The sequence below is a fragment of the Idiotropiscis lumnitzeri genome, chromosome 3 (assembly GCF_059441095.1).
Source record: "Idiotropiscis lumnitzeri isolate Australia: NSW breed Sydney's pygmy pipehorse chromosome 3, RoL_Ilum_1.0, whole genome shotgun sequence".
Lineage (NCBI taxonomy): Eukaryota > Metazoa > Chordata > Actinopteri > Syngnathiformes > Syngnathidae > Idiotropiscis > Idiotropiscis lumnitzeri.
In genome coordinates this window covers 11,303,302-11,329,693 of record NC_142393.1, presented here as the reverse complement: position 1 = coordinate 11,329,693, position 26,392 = coordinate 11,303,302, and the positions used below count along the sequence as shown (strand labels likewise).

Here is a 26,392-nt window from a genome sequence, read left to right as displayed (position 1 = left end):
AACTGATTGACACCCTGGATATGGAAAGTATTGTGTTGGACTTCCGAGATTTCACTGAGTAAGTCTTGTTGCTCCCTTTTATTTTTTTCCATCTCCTCAACCTGGAGGAAGAAAACAATATCATAGCAACCGCTCTGTGTAGTCCCAGGTCTGTATCAGCAGGACGTGGACCGCCAATGGCTGTGTTTGGAGTAACCAACAGCAGCGACGAAAAAAATCTAAGGCATGCTAAAGACATAATATACAGGAGCCTGGCATCCTTTGCGCGCAGTCTGAGTGTCTGATCCTCTCTGCAGGTCGCCATGTTTGGAAGTGCTGACAAACCCAGAGGGAAGAAAGAATCAGCAGCGTCCAGGCGCAATGGCTGGCCCTCTCCCAGAATCTCTCACACTCTTCACATTCATTCCTACTATGGTCTCTCATCCAAACTGTGTTTTGGTGATATGTGTTTAGAGTAAAGTGAAACACTCAATAACCCGGTTATGTGCTTTGGTCTTCATGCTTTATTTGGATTTTTTGGGAATCAAGAAGGCGACACAGTGGATGACTGGTTAGCACGATGGCCTCATAGTTCAGAGGTGCAGCCCGTGTGGAGTTTGCATGCTTGCCCCGTACCTGCGTGGGTTTTCTCCCGGTACTCCAGTTTCCTCTCACATTCCAAAGACTTATATGATAGGTTGATTGACCATTCTAAATTGTCCTAAGGTGTGAGTGTGAGTGTCAAAGGTTATTTAACTGTACGTGTCCGATAATAAGGGCTGAAAGCACAGTTTAGATTTAGGCTTTAGGTGTAAGGTTAGGTTTAGGGTAAGGGTCACGGTTAGGGTTAGTGGTAGGGTTAGTGTTAGGTTTAGTGTTAAGGCTAGGGTTAGGGTTAGGGTTAGGGTTAAGGTTAGGGGTACGGTTAGGGCTAGGGTTAGGGGTAGGGGTAGGGGTAGGGTTAGTGTTAGGTTTAGTGTTAAGGCTAGGGTTAGGGTTAGGGTTAGGGGTTAGGGTTAGGGTTAGGGTTAGGGTTAGGGTTAGGGTTAGGGGTTAGGGTTAGGGTTAGGGTTAGGGTTAGGGTTAGGGGTTAGGGTTAGGGTTAGGGTTTAGGGTTTAGGGTTAGGGTTAGGGTTAGGGTTAGGGTTAGGGTTAGGGGCAGGGTTAGGGTTTGGGTTAGGGTTTGGGGCATGGTTAGGGCTAGGGTTAGGGTTAGGGTTATAGGGTTAGGTTTAGGGGTAGGGTTAGGGTTAGGGTTAGGGTTAGGGTTAGGATAAGGGTTAGGGTTGGGGCAGGGTTGGGTTGGGTTGGGTTAGAGTTAGGGTAGGGTCGGGTTAGGGTTATGGTTACGGTTAGGGTTAGGGTTAGGGGTTAGGGTTAGGGTTAGGGTTAGGGGTTAGGGTTAGGGTTAGGGTTAGGGTTAGGGGTTAGGGTTAGGGTTAGGGTTAGGGTTAGGGTTTAGGGTTTAGGGTTAGGGTTAGGGTTAGGGGCAGGGTTAGGGGCAGGGTTGGGTTGGGTTGGGTTAGAGTTAGGGTAGGGTCGGGTTAGGGTTATGGTTACGGTTAGGGTTAGGGTTAGGGGTTAGGGTTATGGTTACGGTTAGGGTTAGGGTTAGGGTTAGGGTTAGGGGTTAGGGTTAGGGTTAGGGTTAGGGTTAGGGTTTAGGGTTTAGGGTTAGGGTTAGGGTTAGGGGCAGGGTTAGGGGCAGGGTTAGGGTTAGGGGCAGGGTAGATTTGGGTTAGGGGTAGGTATAGGGTTAGGGTAGGGGTAGTGTTAGGGGTAGAGTTCGGGTTAGGGTTTGGGTTAGGGTTAGGGCTAGGGTTAGGGTTAGGGTTAGGGGTATGGTTAGGGTTAGGGTTAGGGTTAGGGGAAGGGTTAGGGTTTGGGTTAGGGTTTGGGGCATGGTTAGGGCTAGGGTTAGGGTTAGGGTTATAGGGTTAGGTTTAGGGGTAGGGTTAGGGTTAGGGTTAGGGTTAGGATAAGGGTTAGGGTTGGGGCAGGGTTGGGTTGGGTTGGGTTAGAGTTAGGGTAGGGTCGGGTTAGGGTTATGGTTACGGTTAGGGTTAGGGTTAGGGGTTAGGGTTAGGGTTAGGGTTAGGGTTAGGGTTAGGGTTAGGGGTTAGGGTTAGGGTTAGGGTTAGGGTTAGGGTTTAGGGTTTAGGGTTAGGGTTAGGGTTAGGGGCAGGGTTAGGGGCAGGGTTAGGGTTAGGGGCAGGGTAGATTTGGGTTAGGGGTAGGTATAGGGTTAGGGTAGGGGTAGTGTTAGGGGTAGAGTTCGGGTTAGGGTTTGGGTTAGGGTTAGGGCTAGGGTTAGGGTTAGGGTTAGGGGTATGGTTAGGGTTAGGGGAAGGGTTAGGGTTTGGGTTAGGGTTTGGGGCATGGTTAGGGCTAGGGTTAGGGTTAGGGTTATAGGGTTAGGTTTAGGGGTAGGGTTAGGGTTAGGGTTAGGGTTGGGGCAGGGTTGGGTTGGGTTGGGTTAGAGTTAGGGTAGGGTCGGGTTAGGGTTATGGTTACGGTTAGGGTTAGGGTTAGGGTTAGGGTTAGCTCCAAACTAGGGCTTTATAGCACAGTTAGGGTTCCCAGCTTTTTTACTAAACCAAAAAAACGCACATTTCTTCTGAGTTGGTTCCCCTTTATATTTGTCAGTAGGGAATTCCAGAGCACTGGAACCTGAAAAGAAAATGCTCCAGAACCTGCAGACTTCTTTTTGGCGAGTGATCACTAAAAGACTACCATTTTGTCAACGAGGGTTTTGGAATGGAACATATGGTACCACTCGGTCAACGAGATATGTTATAGGTAATTAGCAAACCCTTGAAATCACTTCTCAAGTGGACCGAGAGCCAATGCAATTTTCACATTTTGTACGAGCTAATGACTTTTATTACTTGACATGGGGAGTCCAGACAACAAAACGCACAAATCATCATTTCTGCGTCACCAGTTTATAAAATTAGACAATTTTTAGCAGTATTTCACAAGTGAACAAATACTCAGTTCAGGTAATATTCTTAATGTCAATTTGAAAAGTCAAATAAAACACCAAGATCTTTTCTTGTATCACTTTGGGCAATAGTACATTCATCAAGACATCCATTGTTTAATCTCAGTTTTCACCAATTAGATGTATTTTTTTTTAAAATCCAGCAGCATATATAATTGGGTACCATCAGCATAACAGAGAAAAATAATGTTATATTTACGTATAATACCACCAAACGAAAGCATGCAGATGCTAAACAATAGAGGTCCAAGTACCGATCCCTGCGGAACTTCTCATGTAACTCAGAAAAACTCCGGAGTCTCATTGCCATGAATTACACCAGGTGTGGGCAAACTACGGCCCGGCGGCCACATGCGGCCCGTTAAACGTTTTAATCCGGCCCGCCTAACTTCAATGAAATTACACGAATAAACCTTGTTAATGTTTTATTTTCTAAATACTGTGGTTTTTCAAAGACATATATATTGTTGTAATGCTTTTGATCACTTTTATCTAAAATTAAATTTATTTTTTTTCTCCGATGAGGTGAGGTTACCAAAACACTCCATCCATGTGCTCCTGGTCCGGCCCCTCTGTCAAATTTTAGAACCCATTGAGGCCCGTCAATCAAAAAGTTTGCACACCCCTGATTTACACACAGCGTCTTCACTGAGAGGTAAGAATCAAACCAAGAAACGGCTGATCGTATGACCAACGTTTTTTTTTTTTCTATTAAGTTTTGAGTGACGAATCAATGGCAGGTAATTTCAAGTAAAATACTTACGCCTACAATTCGAAAGACCTGGCACTGACTAATTGATTGATGTGACGACCTTAAACAATCCTTTCTGTGAAAACAATCCCAATAGGTTTAACGATCAGTATTGACGTCATCCTAATTTCTGTCAAATGAGCGATTTTTCTGCGATAAACAATCCCGCTACGTGCTGTCTCCATGACAATCCCAATTTAGTTCCAGTGTGGATTCTTCCCGAGGTGTGAGACATGCGCTTGACGCCATCAGCCGGCAGGTCGCAGAGGTGGAGGAATGTGCTAATCAAAGCCTCGTTAATGCTGTGCACACACACACACACACACACACACACACACACGCCAACACACATTCGCAAACACGCGCACACACACCTTAGAGATTGACAATGGAGCCCATTCATGCGCGGAGAGACTTGACTCTGGAGGGAAGCACAAGCAAGAGTGTCTCTCAGCATTTGGACACATGTAATTGCCATCACTCAGCCTGTCTGATGCTGATAATGGCGCGATGGGAAATTCCTGTCAGAGCGCTTTCGCAAGCCTATTTTATTTTTTTTTGGCAAGCTCCGTGTTCCACTGCGGGGCAGTCAAATGCGTTATGGCATGCACGCATAGCTGTCATTAAGCACAATTTGGAAAAAACACACACACACAGCATTGAGACAATTAAAACTCACAAGGCAGTTTGTGTGTATGTTATTCCTTTTGGCGTCTGAGCGGGAGCATGTCTGTCAATTGGACATGTTGACGGACAGTCTCCACCCTCTTCTGTATTTTTAGTGCACTTTGAAATGACATGAAACTGAAGAGGAGTAAAAACATGCAAAGTGGGTCTCGCCTGAGCTGGCGCGACGTTCCTGTGGTTGGTGCTCAGGTCCAAATTTTGTGCGCTTGGCGGTTTGCTAACATGCCCTTTTTATTACATTTGACGAGATTAATGGCTACAAATCCTTTTTTTTTTAAAGGGATAAAATACTCATATTAAACCTCACTTTGGTATAAAGTGGAATGAAGCAATGGGACGAAAAAAGATTTGGTAGCTGTGGATGAGTGTTTTAAATTTAACGGAGGGCCTCCGAGCTTGATGCCACCAATGTATACCAAACGTTTCCTTGACATGAAGAACACCAGAACATTGTAATGTATTGCAATATTACTTTAAAAAGACAGCTTATAACATCACACAAAGCAATATATCACTTTTTATAAACGTCATTTCAAGATGATGAAGATGATTTTGGTACAAAATGTTCAGACAGTAACAATGGCTGATTAAAGGTAGGGGCAGCACGGTGATCGACTGGTTAGCATGCCCGAGTTTGGTTAAGGCTCCGGCATTTCTGTGTGGAGTTTCCATGGTCTCCCTGTGCCTGCGTGGGTTTTCTCCGGGTACTCCGGTTTCCTCCCACATTCCAAAAACATGCATGGTAGGTCTCATTGTCCCTAGGTGTGATTCTTTACTGATTCCAAAATGTGGAAAAAAACCAAACATTGATATCAGAATAATATTCCAGCATGAACTAAATTAAGTATACCCTAAATTACCTTAATATCAAAATAAGGTGGTTCTTTTAATGTATAAAACCTTCAATGTAAACAAAACCTTTTGATAAAGTCCTTCACATATCTGAACACATAGCTGTCTCTTTTGTGGAACCAAAAAAGTTAACTAAATTTGTATATTTTCTGATTAAATTAGCTGTGATTTTTCTGTATAAATGCTGCCAAAGGCTTACATATTCTTCTTCTTCTTTTTTTTTAAACAGTTGGTCTACATAGTCTGGTATCATGACACTTCACTGCGTGTTCTCAATGGACCTCACGCGAAAATGTACATATGCAATAGAAAGTGTTTTATTGAGTATGAGGAAATTTATGATCGAGCTTTGCAAGTCACACCTTTTTGGTCTGTTGAACGCTGTGGATTCATTCAGGTTTGTTGCCATTTGTGATGATGGTTAACCCTAACCCTAACCTCTGACCCCTGACCCTGACCCTAACCCCAACACTATTCCCCTACCCCTAATCCCCTAACTCCCCATAACCCTTAACACCCTAACCCTAACCCTCTAACCCCAACCGCCCAACCCTTACCCTACCCCTAATCCCTAAACCCAACCGTCATCCCCTAACCCCACCTAACCCCCAACCCTGACCCTAAACCCCCAACCCTAACCCACCCCCTCTTAAACCTACCCCCCCTAATCATGGATTTGTGAGCGCACCAGTTGTTACTCCATGGATATTTCTCATCGGGAAAATTGAGTTCTCGTAGTGTCTTCAAATGATTTGTGTTTGACTGGAAGAAGTTCCACAAAACCAAACCGGGATGACACAAATGCATGATGGTTATTATTACCAGTACAAAGTGATGAGTTCAGTTTCATCCAATTCAAACATAGTCGTGCAGTTACATGTTGTACAATAGAGTAAAAAGAGATCATTTTATTGCTGCAGAAATCTAACAGTCAGATAGAACAAGATTGATACATTTTCTCCAACATAAATATTATAAAGTACAATCCTAAACAATTTTTTTTTCAGTTATGATAAATTACAAATAAATGGCAGGAATATAATAGGGCAGTCATCGATATACAGCATATAATGACACAAATGGGCCGGATCGAATAAATCGTTACCATGACAACCACACAGTTGGATGTTGTCGCCATGTTATCATCAGTCACAATTAATATCAATAAAACATGAGATTAAATTGTTGAGAAAATGAACTAAAAACACGGTATGACTCATATATACACAAAGACACTACTTGATGTTTTTTCTATGTTCTATGTGGGGTGAATGACGTAGAGTGCAAGCATGACAAGGACATGTTGCACGTTCAGGTCATTTTACTTTGGAAGCAGCACGAGTTTGTCCAAGAAGTGGAGCAGTGAAATAGAAACCACAACTCACTTAACCTCCGCTCCCATCAATCCAGACTTAAGCGCACGCGTCATCGTGATCGTGTCAAAAGTCATCTTGGATCCGCTCGGAATGTCGCCGTGCAATCGTGGTGGCGCTCGTGAGCGGTTCATTTGAGGAAAGCAGACCGCCTCTATGTGACGCTACACGCCGAGGAGCACACCCATGAAGTCGGAGCCGTTCTGTATCGTGACGGAGGCCCCGGCGGCGTTGTCCACAAAGATGGACGTGTACTGGCCGGCCTGCAAGAAGGCAACAAATTGTGGAATGCACGAGTCCATACAGTCAACCTCTGTTAATTGTGTGACAATCTGCAATATAGATTTTAATTGTCATCATTTTACCCCTCCCACATGTTTTGAACTCATTTCAACTTATTATAAAGCACTTAACCTTTGAATACGCTTCATTTTCCATGCACAGACACGCTCTATTTTCATAGACAGGGCGTATGCTGTGTCTTGGCAGAAAATAACAAAACCTTATGCCAGCTCGAACCATGTCTAACACTGGAGGGCAGCTGGCCGAACCCAACGTATTAATTCAGTGTGGTCTCCAAGTGCCCACTCCACGGCTATGTCAAGAATCTGGTGCATGGCAAGCTCCGCACATTTAAAAAGAATGAAAGGAACCGGTTTGATTGGTCATAATTGAAGTCTGCGGCGCCCACAACGGCGCAGACCTCTCTCTCTCAGAGCCGCCGGCCTGCACAATATCCATCATCGAGTCTGGCCTGACTTCATGCAGAGTTATGCCTCGTGACATGCAAGATTTACACTGGTCATGAAAAGTGAGCATATTATGTTCCAGGTGGAATTTGACCGGGATGAAAAATATCAGCATCGTTGGTAACAAATTACGAACTACAGATAGTTTCTGAAAAAATGGAGTGTATTTTTATATTCAACATTGCAGCCAAAAAGGAGTTTAAAGCAAGAGATATTTTCCGATCCTATTAAGAATAATACTAATTGGTTTGCCCCATAGTCAAACAAAGTAAGTCAAAAGCTTGTCCAAAGGAAATCAGCAAATGAAGTTTAAGGTACTACATGGTTCTCACCTGGAGCTCCAGGAGTCCCTGAACACTGACGGTGAAGATCCGACTGTTACTTTCCAAGCCAACAATCATCTCCAATGAGCTGCAAGACAAACATGATTAGACCTTCACATTGGCATAACGACACGGATTTGCGATAAGGCCAAATTAGAGACATCAAGGGTCAGAAGCGTTCTGCAAACTTTGCAAAAAGAAGTTTTGCATGCTGATTTTAGTTTTTTTTATTTAGGTTTAATGGAATGTTGAAAAGAATAAACTCATTCCTATCTTATCCGAGCAAAGCACTGGCTTATGTTGAGAGGAAACAACAATTTTAAGGCAAATCAGTCAAATTCGCCTTCACATCGACCGCCATCAAAAAAAAGTCTTTTTGCACATTCCCTGCATTTTGACGGTGGTGAGACATAATAACGCAACACTCCATCAGGAATAAGCCATGCTCGCAATAGCCGTAATGCAAAATACTTACGTGTATCTGTGGCAGAGTGACTCGATGCAGATTAATACACGGATGTTGTCCCTCGCCTTCAGCTGGGTCTTGCTTCTCTTCACCTCACTGTGATCTGAAAAAAAAGTTTACATTCATTTTCGACAACGGCTTGAAATAAACAAAACAGCATTATTGACATTGCCTTGGTGACCTCAAGGCGGTCGATATAAATTTATTATGTGGACCACCAAAGAAGCCCACACTTAGATTAATGTGAGTTGTGTGAAGTACTTGAAGTAGCACAGTAAAGATCTTCGTCAATTTTTAAGACACAATGTTGCAACCCAGACAAACATTTTTTTTTCTTCAGCATTGGCTTCTGGTCTTTTGTCTTTGTATCTTAAAAATTACAAGTTTGCTGTGGTGGCTTCAAAATCAATTACCCATAGAGGGGGCAAACTATTGCAAGGAAGATCCCATTTTAATGTCCAATACGTAATTTGACGGTTAGCACATTATTATTATCCATTGACTTGGCTTTTTGATTTTTGCCGTCTTTGTTATTTAGCAATTAATTGGATTTAACCAGAGTATTCCCCCCAAAAATCAATCTCATCACATAAACCACAGAAAATGCTTGGGGGAAAAAAAACATGATCTCTAATTTGCAGGAGAGAATATTGGCATTCCCTTTAACATCCCTGCAATTATGACAGGATGCTTTTTGTAATGAAGTCGAAAATTCTAGTTATGAAGCCGCATGGGTGGTCGGCTACTAACTCCCTCGCTGCATCTTACGCGGTTTGTGCTTTTTGATTTACCAATATGGACGTTAGCAGAGAACTGGTAGATCCCTGTGATAGGGGCGGTGAATCTGCCAGTAGACTGGTCCATGCCTGACCCTCTCAAGAAGGCTCCCTTGGCTGGTGGCTAAAAACAAGATCAGAGGCAGCATTTTAGAAATGAAAACAGTGTTTTGATGGGGAAAAATAATGTGGCAGAGAGTTTAAGAAGGAGGACATACAATTATGGCATGCTTGGCCAAGCAGTACATATTGAACTTATTGAAATCCGTTGTACTCTTGCTCAAGTACAGGAACGTATGGCAGACGAGTCGAGTAATTAATTGGAGAGCTCTTCACACCAGCAATTAATGATAACCTCCACCGTGCATAATAAATGACAGAAATTTGGAGTAATGCAGCACATTTTGGGTGAGTACTATTAAGTTTGTACCACAGAGTTTAGAGTGCAACACTTATTATTTTTAACACAGCTTTAAAGGGGGAGGCAACCCCAAAATTTTCTTTGCAAGAATATGTTCTATGCAGGTCCACAAGTTGAAACATGGCATTCTGATTAATATCGCGTTTGTGGAATATGTGTCGAGCAGTTAAAACCAGCCATTTTTAGCCATCTCAGGGGGCGGCCATTTTGTCACTTCTGTAGACTGAAAATTACATCACAGTTGATCAAGGCTAACGGCAAATCATGGTTCAGCGCAGTAAACAGACGAGGCATGATTGTTTGTTTCCTGAGCCCTGAGCAACTTTGATGACATTTTTAGTCGACAAAAGTGACAAAATGGTCGCCACTTGAGATGAGTAAAAATGGGTGAATTTTGCTGCTTAACTCATATTCCATGAACAAAATATTATTAAGAATGCCAGTGAAGGCGAGAGCAAAAAAAATGTACATATTTTTTTATGGTTGACTTCCCCTTTAAGATTTGTGTCATGATGATACATCTTACTGGCAGATTTTCTTATTTCCGAAACCATCACGTTTGTGCTTATTTTCTGCTTTTGTTGACCTCACCAAAAGTGTTTACTGATCATAAATTTTTCAAATAAACTCTATGCCGATTCCATATCCATATGCATTGAAGCGTTCCGACCGGAGTTCACATCTGCACTGCCCTCCTCATGCAGAAGACACAATGCATTGTTTTCATTCTGCATATTTTAATGCGGCACTCGCAGTGTTTCCGCTCATGTGTTTTTCAATTATCCCCGCTTGTCACAACTCCACACGATTAGCCTCCAGCCTGTCTACCTCCGTCTATAAAGGTCCTGCTATGCTAGCCTCGTCAACAGGCTTCTTCCACTACAGCAAGCTGTTTCTTACTGTGTCTATTTCTGTCCTCTCCAAACTTTATTCCAAGTCACACACAGAGTGCCTTTTGTGTGCCGTCCAGAGAGTGATGTGTGGAATTGAGCTGATATTTTTGACTGGTTGGTCTTTGGGTGGAACTTCAGGCTTTACCAGTGCCAGTTACCACTGAGGGGAGGACGCCTCACACAAACTAAACAATGACTACCAAGCACAAATCTCTCCCGGCAACTAAGGAGCAAATGTCAGAAATTTGTTTAAAGAAGGATAAGGACACATTTTTAGATTATGTTCTCGTTTTCAAAGGGAATTAAAATAAATGGCCTGAGTCACATGCAGTGAGCAGGCCACCATCGTGACGTTTGCAACATACCGTTTGAAAATTCTGCAGCTCCACCAAAGTCTTCTTGTCAACCACCATGGGTCCTTTGAGTTTGCAGTGGAAAGCCTCGTCTATCCGCCGGTAGGAGGTCATGCCCTCCTGGAGCGTGAGGAGAGCTACGGGAAGCTGGCTGGAAATAGGTGGACGATCCACAGCCACGGCCCGTCTCTCTGTAGCCTCTGTCAGAAACGCAAAGTCATCACCACAAAGGCCCCGGTTGATATTTTCATGACCGTGCATGTTTTGTGCCCTATACTGGCGCAACAACCAACGCGCCTTTACCTTTTATCATCTCTTTGAACTCTTGGAGAAGAACTTCCTGGGTGACCTCAGCTCCAGGTGAGCCAGGTGGTCCTTGTGGGCCCGGAGGTCCTGGAGGACCAGGTGGGCCTGGCTAGTGAAGGACCGAGACCAAATGTTAGCAACTAACCAGGTCATTCGAGTCACTATTTGGAAAAGCAATTTCTGATGCGTCACGTGTGTGTCGACAGGGTCGCGATAAGGCGAACAAGAGAAAGGTCACAAGGTCAATGAAAAGAACAACAAATTTCTTCTTGACATGTGGCGCTTTATTACAAGAAGAAGACAATCATTGGTAGCCTATTTGTCTTAGTCGCCATTCTGGGAGTTACCATCTTGGTCCCAAATCAACACCCAGAGTCTTATTCCGCCTTTTGGGTAACCTATGACTGCCCCGATACACCAATGAAAGGATTCCTAAAAGGGTTATGGAATGGATCAGTAAATTCTTCTCTCAGTTTGATCTTATTCAATCAGATACCATGAGGAGATGTGAGCAAACAGAAGCAAACTTTACTGCTTTTTTTTTTTTTTCACAATAAGACATTCTCTGCCATCTTCCGGGTTTACCAGAGGTCTTTTCCGTTTGCGACATTTCGCTGGGAAGTTGCCAACTGGTCGTTTGACAAAGTCCATCCATGATCCCAATGGATCCACTCTCTGGTTATCAGAAACCTGCGAGGAGAAGGTAGAATTAGAAAAAATCTAATGAGGCTACACTATCTGTGAAACTTGCGATTTTACATTTGAAGAACTGTTTACAAAACAAAGTAAATAATAAATAATAATTTCATAACATATTTTTTTATATGATCTTACCATTCATTTTCTGTAGCAGCTGTACAATATTTGGTTCAGACAGCGCCAATTAGTTGTAAACACAATAAAATTCATGGATGTAAATATTTGCAAGTGTGGGTAAATAAATCTCATTTCTTGGAATAGTTAAAGTTGATTCATAGCATTGTGGAAAAGCACTCTTGGATTGCATTATTAGAGTTGGGGCATTTCCGAACAGAATTGTTTTTTTTTTTTTTCATAACCACCAGGCTTCAAAGTTAAATTTGAAACATGTGAAGAGCTGTACACAATACAGTCTATACAAAACAGATCATAACAGACATTTGCAAAATGGACTAAAAATTGGCTCCTGGTTGACAACTTTTATTGTATTTTTTTTTCTCACCAAAATCACTGTTTGCAGTGTGTGCTTGAGAACAGGACTCCCGGGACTCAGTAATGAGAGCCACACAAATAACAAACTTCACTGTTTGCTTCGACCATCCTGTGCATACTATCCCGGTATGGTGAATTGTGATTTACAGAGGTTAGGTTTACATGTCACAGCAAAACTGCCTATCAACCCGCTATCGTGTGACACACCTGTGCGTGATGACCGGAGGACCCCGATCATAGTTACGCCACGGTCACTTGGGGACTTTCAAGAATATTTTGAAGATGACACTAATCATTTTTACGATCCAGACATTGTGTATGTAGCACACTTTTTTTCATATTTATGAATGAAGTACGGCGACATCCGTTACACATGTCCACGGACCTCAGAATCTGTCTGCATGCGCCTCGATCAAATCCACCAAAATCGTGTTCCAACATCTACGCCACAACTTGGACCAGCTTTTTGGTGGTCTACTTTCTTTCATTAAATGGTCAGATGCGCCGGGAGCCCCATTGTGTACATAAAGTACGAGCATAGAATTACATTTTAATACTGTCGTAATATGTCATAAATTGCTGAACCTTCATAGACCAATTTAAGAGTGAATTTAAAGCAAATACTACATTTTTAGATCCAGACAAATAAACTTGTTTTATCACTGTTGCACAATTTATTTCGACTTATTGAAAAAAAAATTTTAATCCACCTTTTTTTTTTTTTTTTAAATGTATCCTTTTATATTAGGCCAATGCGCTTTTTAAAACAGTCAATTAGTGTTTTGCTAACTTTGTCCCGACGCATATTTCACTCCGGTGCCATGTTAAATCTTATTTTCCAAAACAGCCTCAGACAAATGCAAACAAAGTGAATGATTTCTTGGCATGCGGAATTTTCCTTGAGCAGGATGGTAAAAAAAAACACAAATCAATAAAAACGTAAGTGTGGTGGACTGTCCACACTTGTTTATAGTATCATGAGAACACAATGTGTACAATCTTTTATATGATTTAATATTGTTAGTCGACTTTTCAACGTGTGTATTTATCTGAAACAACTCACTTGGGATAAGTTACTGCACGGCCTCTCCTTTAACCAGACGTGAAATGTTCCAAGATATCTGGACGCAACATTTTCATGCATGACACTGTGTATTTTGATTGATGTCAGACGAGAGCTTGAATGAATTCCAATCGCATTAATGTTAAGCAGCCTTTCACCAAACGTCAAAGGCTCGCACTCGAGATAGATGAGGAGATAAAGACAAGCCACGAAAGGTGAGTCGTCTGAAATGGAATTTGTTTAGGTTTGGCAGCAGGACGCAGATCACTTATCTGCAAAACCAAACCAACATTTTTTTTTTTCACTGTACAAGACCTGCCTCTTGTTCCACAGCAATACAAAAAAAAAAAAAAAAAAAAAAAAAAAAAAAAGCGGCGTCTTGTTTGCCTTCTCAATGTGCTGGAATCAAAACACTTTTTTTCCCCCTCAAATATTTGGAGTTCCTCTTCTGTCTGACAGCAGACTAAATAAACAAGTTAACATGTTGGATTTTCTTCTGTTTTTGTTGTGCTTCTGAGGCTGGGAAACACACAAAAGCAATGAAATTGAGAACTTATGAAACGACTTTTCCGGCCCCCAATACACTTTCCATACAACACAGCCTCATGGTAATTTTCCACTGAGGGTTTTTTAAGAATAAGTACAGTTTTGAAGGGATGTGTGAGTGTGCGGTGTGTGTGTGTGTGTGTGTGTGTGGTTAGTCGCCAGCAGTCTCTGTTAACATGAAAACCGTCAAACCCGAACATTATTATGTTATCAGCACTGGTTCGCGGTTAGCTTGGCAACCAAATAGAGACAACCAGACTGCAGGATGTCAGCAAACAATATTTCTCTAGCCAAGCAGCCGGGGTGTAAAGGCTCTAGGTTGTCGTTATTAAGTGCCATAGCAACATTCTAATTGAGCTTTAAGAGTAAATACTACAGTGACTTTGTCCAAAGGGTGCTTAAAATGTTCTACGGTGAATTGAGGTGGAGAGTTTGTCAATGAGGGCCTCAAACCAGATTGGCCTGGCAAGACGGCAACGAGCATTTAGTGCTTTAAATTGGTGAGTAAACACCGTGACTCAACTCTACATTTGTTTTTACATCATTGGGGAAAAATTAAAGGGGAGGTTAGTTAACGTTGGTTAAATTATTTGAACACGTCAAATGTCACATGCTGTTTCTTACCGACTGTTATTTATATTTTAGTTTGAGTTTTTTTTTTATTTATACTTAGCCCCTTGAAGAAATAATTTTCTATTTGATTGAGCATCCCATGGGGAAAACATTTTCAATCTCTTAAATATTTATTTTTCTATTAAAAAAAAATACATGAGATTTTTTTTTTTTTTAATATTCTAGAAATGTTAGTTGAGATTATTGTTTCTTCGTATGTCAACCCTGAAGCAGGTATGCGGCACAAGGAGAGAGAAAGGTCACTAATTCCAAAGTAAGTCGAAGCTTCACATTAGTCGAGTGTTTATGTCATAGTGCAGACGTGTGAGTCATAATGACGCTGGCTTTGCCTACATAATAAAGACGGCGTGTCATTAACAGATATTCAGCCGTACTCTGAGCTTGTTATCCTCTTAAAACACGTGCATGCACATGCACACACACACACACAATTGTAATTAAGCTATTAAAATTTTACCCCTCAAGGATTTTCTATGCTTAAGGATGAATGCCAACAGCCGAGGTAGTTATTATCTTAATTTATGAGCTCAACATCACAGTAATTTTTGTAGAAATAAATTAATCCGCCAATTTAAAGAATGATGCACTTGTTTCTTCTTATTTGTAGTAACTGTTCCAGCACAATGGAATGCTCTGTTGGCTAGATCACCTTCAAAGAAAGATGCATTTAAACAAGGGAGCACATGTCATCGAGGCTGTTTACACAAGAACATTTGAAACTGAAAATTCTCAACAAAAACTGCTGCTTCCTTTTGTTTACGCGACATGCATAATTGGTGTATCTTGATATTAGAGATAATATTGTGATCATAATGGAATGCAAATTCTTGTGTGATTTCCATCCCTAACGCACAGTTGCACCTCTGGAGCATTAAACCTCCACAATTAGAACATGCTGTACATGAGATTAGAAACCCACATACGTATAAGCACAGGATATTCAAAAGATGGTCTGGATTCAAACTTGGGAGGACAAGTTGTTAGTGTGCTTGTGTTTTTTTGGGATTTGTTACAACTGTGGCTAAAAGTATGTCAGAAATTGGTGACAAAAAAATTACAGGGCCCTATTTTTGTGGCCAACTAAGTCTAATGCAAAGTGCTGTCTTTTGGTATTTTCATCCATGCACGCAGTTAGAAACGGGCGTTTGCGCCATCGTGGGAGTGAGCACAGCCGACTTTCTTTTAAGTCAATGGAATTGGCTCTTCTGATTCATTTTAAATTCAGCCCTGTAGTGGCAGAAGCATAAACAGACTCATTAAGAGTTCATGCTGGAGATTGCCATATGCCAAGTACGTTTTTCTACAAGAAAATGCCCACTTGTGGATGATGTAAAGTTGGCCACTTTGAAGTGGGCACTTGGAGACCACCTTCCATCAGTGATTCTACGTCTGTTTATGACAACACCCCCAGCCATAGTTGTGTTGCAGCAAGAGGGGTGATTTAAATTGCCATGACAATACATTCAATAATTAATTTCTACATTGTTTGGGAAGGCTAGATGCATGTTGTTGTTATATTTAGAAATGAAATACAATGATGCCCATCACATTTGTGCACAGAGCTCAGAATATGCCTGCATAATGCTCAAATTCACCAAAATCGTCGTACACTACCAGCACCACAGCTTAGACCTGCTTTCAGCTGGTCTAAAGTTTAGTCTACTTTGAACCACCAAATTGTCAGGTCCACCAGGGGTGGGCAAAAGAAAACACCCTCAGTCCATCAGCAAGGTGTAACACGATCTGCAAAATTCCCAAACAGGGTAAAATAGACGAAAATCAGGATGCGCTTGATTTGACACCCGGGTGTATATGCACTCTCTCGACAGAAATTAGAGCGGATTGAGTCCAAATCATCTTTACTGGTCAACATTATGCAAGAGACGATACAACAATAAAAAATAGAGTCAAAGCTATGCAACACAAGTGTGCCAAACGATGGTAATGCGTCACATTCCAACGAGTCAATTGGTGGCTTTTTTGGAAGGGGGAAAAGAACCTTCTGTGTTTTGTCATGCTGACCAGAGGGCGGGAGTTGGAAACGATGCTTGTCCAGGGTAGGATGAGTTCAAGAGAGTTTTGATTGTCAACGTCTTTGTTCTTGTAGCGTGCAAGTCCTGAAGAGTGGAAAGATGATTCTTTTTATGCAATTCTAACGGTACGTTGATTGGTCTGATATTTTTAAGTGGAGATGGGACGGGCCCTGGTACCAGTCTGACAGCTGACAAAGAACACCGGGGCCCCCATCTTTGATCACAACCGACGCATGAGTGCCCGGAAGTGGCCTCGTCAGTCAACAGCCCAAACTGAGAGAACATGTCAAGAAGACTGTCTGAAGATGAGAGCCTTTAAATCTGATCGGCAGCGTTTACCCTGCTCGCTGGGGCTCCAGGCCATGCCACAGATACACTAGTCTGGAACTGGACCAGAGCAAATTCAGTTTTTAAATGAAAACAGATGAAAATGGTGACGTTTGGCCATTTGCTTACATGACAACAGCAGAATAACACAAACATTGAAAACGGTTATCGGTGCAAAAAGACGATATGCCATTACAGTTGTGAGTGTGAGAGAGGTCATGTATTTATATATTTTGGATTGGAACGGGACTCCCTTTTTTTTTTTGCTATTTCCAAATAAAATGTCAGTTGATTCGACATCCATGAAAAAGCCTGTATCTGACTGAACGGAGTTTTGCGAGTGATTGTGAAGGTAGCGAATGTCGATTTTTTTTTTCGTCAGGGTTTGTTCTGGGTCGCAAACGGTCACAAAGAAGCAGTTCTAACTGTTGCAAGCAGTTTTGGTTAACGACTAGAAATTTGGATTTAAAACCATTTGCGGCCTTAAGAGACCACTGACAAAAAATTCAGTATTTGCTTCCTTCGTAAACACCCGCAAACATTCACTGCTAAGTGTTATACAGTCTTATCTCAAGCAACATCTTAACTCGGTAACAACGATAACCATAATAATAAATTAGATTTGGAAGTAGCATATGCATATAATTATCCATATTGTTTTAAAGTTATTATTGTATTTTAATGCTGCTTTTGCTCATTTAGTTATTGTTCATGTTCTTAATTTGCAACTATCTTTTAAACTGATATGACGATCTGGTCGGCCAATAAGAAGTCATGTGGCATTCAGAAGCCATGCGACGGATGCTGCTTCAGCCTGAAACAAGGAAGTAATACAACATTTATAGTGGAGTTGTAGTTTTTTATGGTCAAAGTTGCCTAATAAATATGCCTTTGGGTCCATGTGACAAGGTTGATTTTACAATGCTGTTATGTTGATGTGAAACTTTTTTTTTTTTTTAATCCATGTAAGGGGGGGGGGAATCATTTTATTTTTGTAACAAATTTGTCATTTTACTTGTCTGATTTATGTACATTTAAAATATATATATATATTAAAAAATATATACTACAGTATAAAGTATACAGTACAGTAACAGATACGTTATTTTGACAAACTAATAAGAGTAAAGAAAGAAAAAATTAAAAATGTAATGCAACATTTGTGAGGTCAGAGGTTATAAATGCTGGCTCATTATCAGTGTTCCTGTTCATTTCAAAGGTGTATCATAGGATTTCTCCACACCAAACTCCTACAAACATGCCTTCATGCCCACTGATACTCGCAACCGCTATTTTTTTTTTACTTATTGTGTGACTCAACGAATTAATGCAACATAACTGAATGAATGGAACTGTTATCATTGACAGGACTCGTGTAAAATAGATAATTGATTGGCTATGAGTGAATAATCCTTTTACAACTTGTACATACCGGTTGTAGGTACGTTTGTCGATTCGTTTCTGGGAAAATGGTTGAATTTAAGTCAAGCTACCAAAAATACAAACAGTATTCTCAGACTCCATCTCAAGCATCTCTTGCATTTTTTTCCCATGAATTTTGCACAATTTCACAAGTTCTCAAGTACAAGCTAGCGGACAACGGCGGAGAGCTGTGTTTTGTTGCGGATAAAAAAAAGTGTTGCACAGACAGGCTTTAGGGTGGATAGACAGGATGATGAAGAGCCTTATAATCCTCTTGTTATTTTCCATGCCTGCGCTGCTCCCTGTGCAGTCATCCATGCATGGCTGGATGGGGATCACAGTGCGCCCATCACAACCTAACAGGAGGGGATCCCGAGGCGGTGCAGGATAAGTGCATCTTTCAAACCTGAGTGCATCCAATTTGCTGACATGAGCCAGATTGTTTGTTACGACTGGTTCTGTTCAAAATAAAATCAAGTAGACTAGAATTTCTGAAGTCGAATTTTCAGAAAGATACACCTAGCAAATCATACATGGCTTCAGTATCTATCAACATTCGCATTTCTCACCAGAGTTCAGTACATCAAACAAATGGGTTGCTTATTGTGGCCTTGGAACTGTTATTCCAAGCAGCGTCAAAAGGGGGCGTTAAGAGAAGAACGTGATTGGTGACGTATGCAGAATCTAATTCCAAGGACAAACAATCCAGTGGCACGATACCCACGGCTCAAAAAAATAAATAAATAAATACATTTTGCAAATCGGTGACTTGATTTGAGGAGAAACTTTATAATTTTGTGCAATGTTCTTTTTTTGCCGCCTAATTCCAGCAAAACAATAAAAATGACAATCTAACCAACCAACATTTTTTTTTTTATAGAATCTAGTTTTTATTTATTTTATTCAAGCAGCAAACTGCATTATTTCCTCTAGAGGCAGAGCTAAACATAAATAAATGAAGAAAAAAAATAATGTAATGTAATCTTCCAAACCTTTATTGTGCAGACCTCAAAAGTCAAAATCAAAACTCCGGACTCACTCTTTAGTGAAAAAAAAACAATGATAACGTCACTGTATTAATATACGTTTGACCACATAGGCTTCATTTCCCTTTCCGGTTTCAAACATATTTTTCTCCATAGTCCTGACAGTTATTCATTTCCGTGCTATTTTGCTGTTCAAAGTTGGATGTTGAGATGTAAAATGTTAATTTTGCCTGGCAAACTGCGATGCGAAACCTCTTATTTCGAGCCTCGAAGCATCAATATGTATTAAACGCGAGGCTGGTAGAGGTTGATCGAAAATGTCACCAAGACATCACCGGGGATGAGAGAGAGGAAACAACAGCCTCACCTTAGGCTAAATGCAGCCATTTCTCAACGCACCGGTGTGATGTTTGACTTGACTCCCCCAATTACAGCCATTGCAGATTCCTCGGAGCGCTCAACAATGACAGATTGCTCTCATCTTTTGTTTGGAGAGCAATGAGGCTTACATTCTCTTAAGAGTTTAAATTGGGACAAGGAGACTCGTTGAAACATATAACAAGTTCCCATCTTGTGGCTGCACTACTTTCAAATGCCCACAGCAAGTAGCCCACACGCAGGATTGGTCATCTCAAAAAATGTTTCCAGTTGGCATGAAGGGGGAAAAAAAAAATGTAAATGCGGAGTGTAAATGTTTGGCTCGTTTGACAACACACATTTCACGCCAGGACACCTCTCGCAGACTTGCTGTTTTGCTTGCCACGTGTCGAGCGATAAACTTACTAAATAAGCAGCAGTCTGAGTTGCTTCTGAGCGCACGTTTGCCTCTGAAAGCAGAAAAAAAACGAGCGAACATTTTGTAATTCTCGTAAAGCTGGAAGTTCTGGTTCTCAGAAGTGACAGTAACACAAAAAACACTTCTGGAATGAAATTGCATCTCTAGGCGGCCGTTTACACGGCAACTATTTAGTAAAAACTGCAAAGCATTTTGAAAAGTCTGAGACCACTGACGGGATGACAACAGTTTTTAAACCATCCACTTTGAGATGTGAAAAATGGTGTTTAAAAAAAAATAAATACATTTTGTAAAGTCCACTCTTATTGAGGGAGATGAAAACAATCTAAGTAGGGAGGAACAAGGGAGGATTTGAAGGGGAGCTAATCCTTACCAAGGTGTTCTCTTTCAGGATCTATTCTAACAAGTTTTACACAGCAGGTTGTCCCACTTTCCAGGGCTGCGCCGCCCCCCCCGATTGGATGTCCCAGACACAGCGGAGTCAGACCGGGTCTTTGAATGACAGAATCAATTGACTGGGAAGAACACCGCCACGGTTCTCAAAATATCCGCCCATCCAGCGTTCACGGGAATTACATCATGGCACAGGGCCTACTATGGTGGACCTCTAGTAAGGTAGGTGGGCGCTGGGAAGGCCTTTGTGAAAACAACGAGACACCCCCGCACCCTGTGGGATGGGACAGAGGAGTGGAATCCGAGCGGGTTATAATCTCGTCGGCGTAAGAGTTGACACCAGGTCATTCTTCATTGGTTCTGCTTTTACAGGCTGGCCCAAGCCAAATAAACAGCAGCGGACCACAACCACCTACATGGTGTTTTATAGATACAAAGGAGAACTCACTGCTTGTTTCCACGGGAGTAAGATTCCAAAGGTAGGGGCCAAAGAGAAAGAAAGACGGTATATAGGACAGTATGTGTTGGATGCCAACATAATGGGTGGGCTGAAAGGAAACAACCTAGCCTGGTGGAAAACCGTCACAAATAGTCATCGCCAGTAATAAACCACCTCCACGTTCATTGCTGAATTGCCCTTGGGCAAGGCACGGAAAGCTGATTACTGCTGCAGCATGTTTACAACTGGAAGGGTTTACATGCAGAGGTCAAATTGCGACTACTATCGTTGATCTTACTGGCGAAAAAGGAATACAACTTTGGGGAAAGGGAAATCTCGGCTTCCCTGTTTAAAGCCGCTGCCCTCGTGACCCAACCCCGGATTATGTATTATATAATTATATAGCAAGTTTGGATGCTGCCAAACAATATGCCACAAACCAATGGCCAATAAACTTTTCACTATGCTTATTGGAACACTCTTTTTCAGAATACTGTAAATCAAATTTCGGATCCAATTCAAATTATTCATCCAGAGAAGCAAATTATACGATTTGTCAATCTGGAAAAAAAAACAAAACAACAACAACAAAAGACACATATATGCTGTATAAGGTACACACTGTAATATTCGCCTTGATTTAAAATTGTGAACGCAGTTCGTCCTCCACTGGGTTAATGCAAAATAGTGTGAATGGCTTGAGTGGTACGTCTGCTGCTGAAAAGAGCCTTTTAATTTTGCTCCTCCCAGCAACATTTTTGGAGGTTTTGAGGTTGTTCAAAAGATGTTTCAAAACTACATCAAAATTTGCTTCCTCTGACACCAAAGCTTCCAACAACGTCTCCGGGGAACTATACCGCTGGAGGATGTTCTCTGTAACTGTTTTAATGAATTCACTGTCGATGATCGTGTCCTTAGCAACCACAAACTCCAAATTGCTCAACTTTAGGACTTTATCTGCGAGACGGACGATTATCAGCAGCATATCGTCCGGCTGCAGCGACTAGCTGACTTTTTTTTTTTTAGGGAGCCTTTTTACAAGCATAATGATCAGCCAGGCGCTGAAGTGACAGTTTGGTGCGATGTGTTGCTCAGGAATAGTCGCCATAAATTGATGATTCACACTCCTCGTCCTGAGAACTGATGGTTTTAAGTACTTGCTGTAGCGTTCCAAATGTTGTAACGAACACGTCGATATCAATTAAATGTACAACATACTTCATCACCACTGGCCTTCCACTTCCTTGGCTCCATCTCCATCCAGAGGAGCATCTGATGCAAGAACTTCCCGACAGAATCGTCCACAATGTGAAACAAAACATCTGTGAGCAATATTTTGTGCTTCATCTGCCTGTGTGTTTGGTTGCCTATGAACTCAGAGGCACAGGTCCCCTGAATTTTGTCAACATAGTCATAGATTTTATCCGTCAGCTTTTTTTTTTAAAAAAAACATTGTGATCTCATCACTCAGGATTTTTGTGGCTTTGGGACACTTTTGTTCTTGCCATCACAAAATTATTCTACAAGTCTTCAACATCATTCTGGATTCTCTCAAAACTCAATTTAGGAGGGCAGCGTAAAGGCTCGAGGATGGAGCCTGGCAAGGACACTACAGGATCAAATGTACCAATACCAGCAGAGGTACCCTGAAGACTCATCAAGAACTTTCCACAGACTGGGACCAACGATATCAATCATCAGCTTCTAAAATTGAATTTTCCAGAACCTTTGCGGAGAAAGACTTCAAAGTGGAAGTCATCAGCAAGTGCTGTGAGAACGTCAGACGCTGTTCCATTAAGATCTGGGAGGGACTTTAATCGATAATCTGATGGTTTGCCGTGCTTGGATTCAAACCATCTGCGAAGGATTGCAGTTACTGTCTCAGTTGTCTCATCATGCTGAATTTTAATTTTGGACTAAAGGATGACATTCAACTTGATTACTCCTCAATCTTTGTCGAGTGGGCATCCTCGGCGACTTGACAGGTGACCCCACCACTTGTCCAAGACACAGAGTTGTCATCTTAGCCCAAGCCAGATAAGTCCAAGCAAGACGTACCATGTGGCAAAGCACTTTGAGATTGCTAAAAGTGCCAGGAATGTCGATGAGTGGCACCAGCAGCTGAGAGTTTACATCGACAACCAAGGCCGAAGAATGTTTTATTCTTTGAGAAATCTCATCTGATAATAATGAGTTAGTCATGGAAAAATAAAGCTTCAAATTTGCTTCATGAACCAGCTGCTGTGTTTTTGAATCCTCTAGATGGCACTGTTGTTTTAAATAAAGGGTTTTAAAAAATGGTTATTAATTGTGCTTTCAGCCCAATGTTGAACAGAGAGTGCCATCTAGAGGGGTTCAAAAATACTACATCCGGTTCATGAAGCAGATTTGAAGCTTCATTTGCCCAACACTGCAATGAGTCCAGCGGCAGCACTGGGTTGCTAAAATGCTGAAGCAAATGCAATATTTGTTGAGCCTTCCCATGAACACTGGTATGGTAGTTTTCAAGACATTGAACGTTTTTGCGACATCGCCGTGCACATGTCCGCCAGCGTTGCACCTGTGCCAGTAATCAGAATCACCTAAAGCTAGCAGGCTAGCTGGTGAGATTTTATCAAAATCTTTCGACACAATCTCGACTCAATCTACTTTATGATGTCACTCCACTCTTTGTACAAGATGACATCGGCAGAGCTTCAAAGACAAAACGTGACCGTCAAGTGCTCAAGAAATGTGATCAATGCATCACAAAAAAAAAAAAAAAAAAAAAAAAAATGTCACCTTTATTTTTAGAGATAGTTTCAGAGAAAGCAAGTAATTCCGGTCTGACATTAAAAAAACTGATGTGTCTCCAGAGTAGTTGGAGGACATTCACACTAGACTTCACACTAATTGATGCTCTGATCAGCCCTTGGGCAGTGCACATTCCTGGCATACCCGTGGAAGTCATCCATTAAGAATTTCACACATTTCGATGCGGCCTGCTGAGGTTTGACCTAAAAGGTCACACCTGTCCCCTGCAACCGTTCAGCTTTTCCGCTCCAAAATGGTGATAAACCTGTTCATGTCACTGATCACACTATAAAAGCAACATGAATATGGTACAATTATACTTTGCTTTTTAAGTGATTCTGTCTCTACCTTGGGAATTCCAGACTCTTCTTCGCTGTTGGACAGAGTCACGTTGTAGGTCTCTGTGTGTTGCAGTGGTGTCTCCTTCAGCTTCTTCCTCTCCTTTTTAGCGTCCACTCCATCCAAGAAGCAGTAAGTCCAACAAATGCAAATCGCCACAACCAGGGGAGCAGTCCCACACCACATGTCCACAAATTTTCACCAAGATCCTGATGGAGATATAGAATACTCTTGGGGAAGCACTTTTCAAGGATGCTCACCAGCTCCCGACGTCCCGAATGATGAGAAGGAGCCAAAAAGAATGCAGCAACTTCAAGAGACAGTCACACTGACTACTGCAGCTGAGCCCCCCACCCCCCTCACCCCAATTCGGCCACTTGGTGCAGGCTTACTCAACTATGAAATGTTTCAAGCAGAATGCTCCGAGGGAATGACACATGGGCTCAGATCTGACAGCAAATAAACCCATTAGTGAGATTTTTCACGCTTTCTGCTCTGTTGGGGGGTGAGCTGAAAGATGGGAGGCAGGGGGGGGGGGGTGTACCAGAAGAAGCAGCAGTAGAGAGGAGGAGTGTCAAAAACTTGAGGGTTTGCAGCGGCTGCTTCTTCTCACTCTCACTGTGCAGTGGATCCGGCAAAGTGATGCGATAATGACAAGAAGTCGAAGGTCAGCCAAAGTCGGGGGTTGTGAAAAAGATGTTGCTGCTGTTTTTTAGTGTGTCCACTCATGGGACAATTGGACACGATAGTGGGAGGCCCAGTGTTCCGAATTTCTTCCCAGCGGTTCCTCTTGAATATTCCTTAATCCTATCACAGGGTCAAATTGCGATCTTTCTACCGCATGACACTCAGGTGCCGTGGAGGTTCGCTGAAGGTTGCCTCCCCCCCAGCAAACTCACATCTGTTTGACATCAGACGGCAGGAATGAATTTTGTTGTTGGTCTCTGTGTATCCATGTTCTCCCCTGTTCACTTTCTGAGCGTTCAGAAGGGAGCACGGGGGAGTTTTTATCATGAGCTATCCTCCCACCCCTCTTCTTCTCCACTCTTGGCAAATCCACAAGCTGGCCCAGGTCTGTTCTATCTCACCTGAAGCACAATGGGTTCTTTGCAAACGACTTGTTTATGCATGACAAGAGTTCAGATGCGTGTGGATCTCCAAAACACCATGCTCAGATCCAAGTTGCCTTGAGCAGATTCATCTGGTCTTATCCATCAATCTAAATGCGCTAAATGGTAATTAAAAAAGGAAAACCTTAACTGGGAGCAAAGGGGGGGTATATTTTAATCACTATGATTAGTACAAATTTCTGTGAAAGAAAACGAACATTATTTTCAAAACCTGTCAAAAATACTTCCCTCTCGAGTCAGGTTTTAGTATGCAATGTTATCCGTGTTAGCATTGTGCCACCTAGCGGCAGCAGCGTGAAGTAGACGTGTCACCACAGAGCTATATGTGATAACCGTTAAGTGCATAATATCCTACGTCAACAAAACCGCCATATTTGATGTGGAAAAGAGGGGCAATAAATGCAGACAGTCCTGTATGCGCTGCGCATTCCATTGATGAAACCATCCTCCAAACAAATAAGCCTTTCACTAAATTGCCCGAAAGTTATTAATGTTTACGAGAGTCAAAGGCATCAATGTAGGTTTCCCAAATATAAAACGTTGAGAAAGCAGTGGTAGACCAGCAGTCAATACAATACAACTGTCAAAAGGGAAGACTTCACCCATAATTCAACTGGAAGAGGTTACTGTTCAAAGAAGGTTCCTACAGTTGACATATAAAGAACTGAATTAAAAAAAACAAAACAAATACAAACAGTTCATCAAAGCACTCTTTATTCCGAAATCACTTTCTACGTAAATTAAAGAAACTGGTTATACACAGCTAATTGATATATTTATCTGAATTATTGTTGTATTGCACTGGAGAGGGGATCTCTCTAATCTCGTTGCACACTTGAGTACAATGACAATAAAGGGATTTCTGATTCTGATTAGTATTAATATTCCGATATTTATCAACATAGAAACAGTGTTACTGACAATGGTCGCATGTGAGATTAACAAATAGAGTCAAATGAGACCATTTAAATAAATGGAAATTAACCAACGATGCATACCTATGTAATGTTTTGAAGCCACTTTTTAAGGGGTCTATAAAAAGGAACGTATTTTATTAGATTTAATTCCAAATGAAATCTTATTCCTTGATTGTAAAATAATTCATCTGTTCCTGTGCAAGCCTTTCCGCTATTTTAGATACAACACAATAGTCTAAAATTCAGACTAGTGTGTAGTTATTTGGATACATTTTGTCCAAGCAGAAAAAAAAGGAAACTAACAATCCAAACAGGACTGCCAAGGTAGTCCACTTCTGAGAGAATGTTAGAATGGTAAATTTCATAATATATAATATATAATAATTTCAAATAAAGTTGGAATATGGATGAATGTCTGCAGGTATACTTTTTTAAAAAAGCCAATCCAATT

General features: G+C 41.6%; 2 protein-coding genes across 4 annotated transcripts in view; one reads left to right on the top strand and one right to left on the bottom strand.

The window, feature by feature from the left end:
• The window catches only part of syt6a (synaptotagmin VIa), a 77,249-nt gene extending 76,875 nt beyond the window's left edge, over positions 1-374 (top strand). The window contains exon 8 of one of the 2 annotated variants that reach the window (XM_088290219.1): positions 297-374. In XM_088290219.1, coding sequence (XP_088146345.1) covers positions 297-319 — 23 coding nt within the window. In that variant the 3' untranslated portion in view covers positions 320-374. Of the gene's footprint in view, positions 1-142; positions 220-296 lie in introns of those variants that run through there. The other variant, XM_088290217.1, reaches the window with a different exon arrangement.
• A 5,692-nt stretch (positions 375-6,066) lies between these two features.
• Positions 6,067-25,270, bottom strand: c1qtnf12 (C1q and TNF related 12). Of its 2 annotated transcripts, XM_088291062.1 has the most exons (8): positions 23,904-25,270; positions 11,519-11,623; positions 10,931-11,042; positions 10,640-10,827; positions 8,976-9,084; positions 8,194-8,287; positions 7,728-7,806; positions 6,067-6,909 (listed from the first exon to the last, which is right to left on the bottom strand). In XM_088291062.1, the coding sequence occupies exons 1-8, from the start codon at positions 24,078-24,080 to the stop codon at positions 6,811-6,813; spliced, it is 963 nt and encodes a 320-aa protein (XP_088147188.1). In that variant the 5' UTR covers positions 24,081-25,270; the 3' UTR covers positions 6,067-6,810. The 2 variants fall into 2 exon arrangements, with proteins under 2 accessions (XP_088147188.1, XP_088147189.1); XM_088291063.1 differs by lacking the exon at positions 11,519-11,623.
• Between the last annotated feature and the right edge of the window lie 1,122 nt (positions 25,271-26,392).

Coding starts and splice junctions, on each gene's coding strand:
- c1qtnf12 (XM_088291062.1), bottom strand. CDS start 24,080: ATGTGGTGTGGGACTGCTCCCCTGGTTGTGGCGATTTGCATTTGTTGG. Junction 11,043..11,518: donor GCAAACGGAAAAGACCTCTG/GTAAACCCGGAA, acceptor GTCCTTCACTAG/CCAGGCCCACCTGGTCCTCC. Junction 8,288..8,975: donor CTCTGCTAACGTCCATATTG/GTAAATCAAAAA, acceptor CTTTTTTTTCAG/ATCACAGTGAGGTGAAGAGA.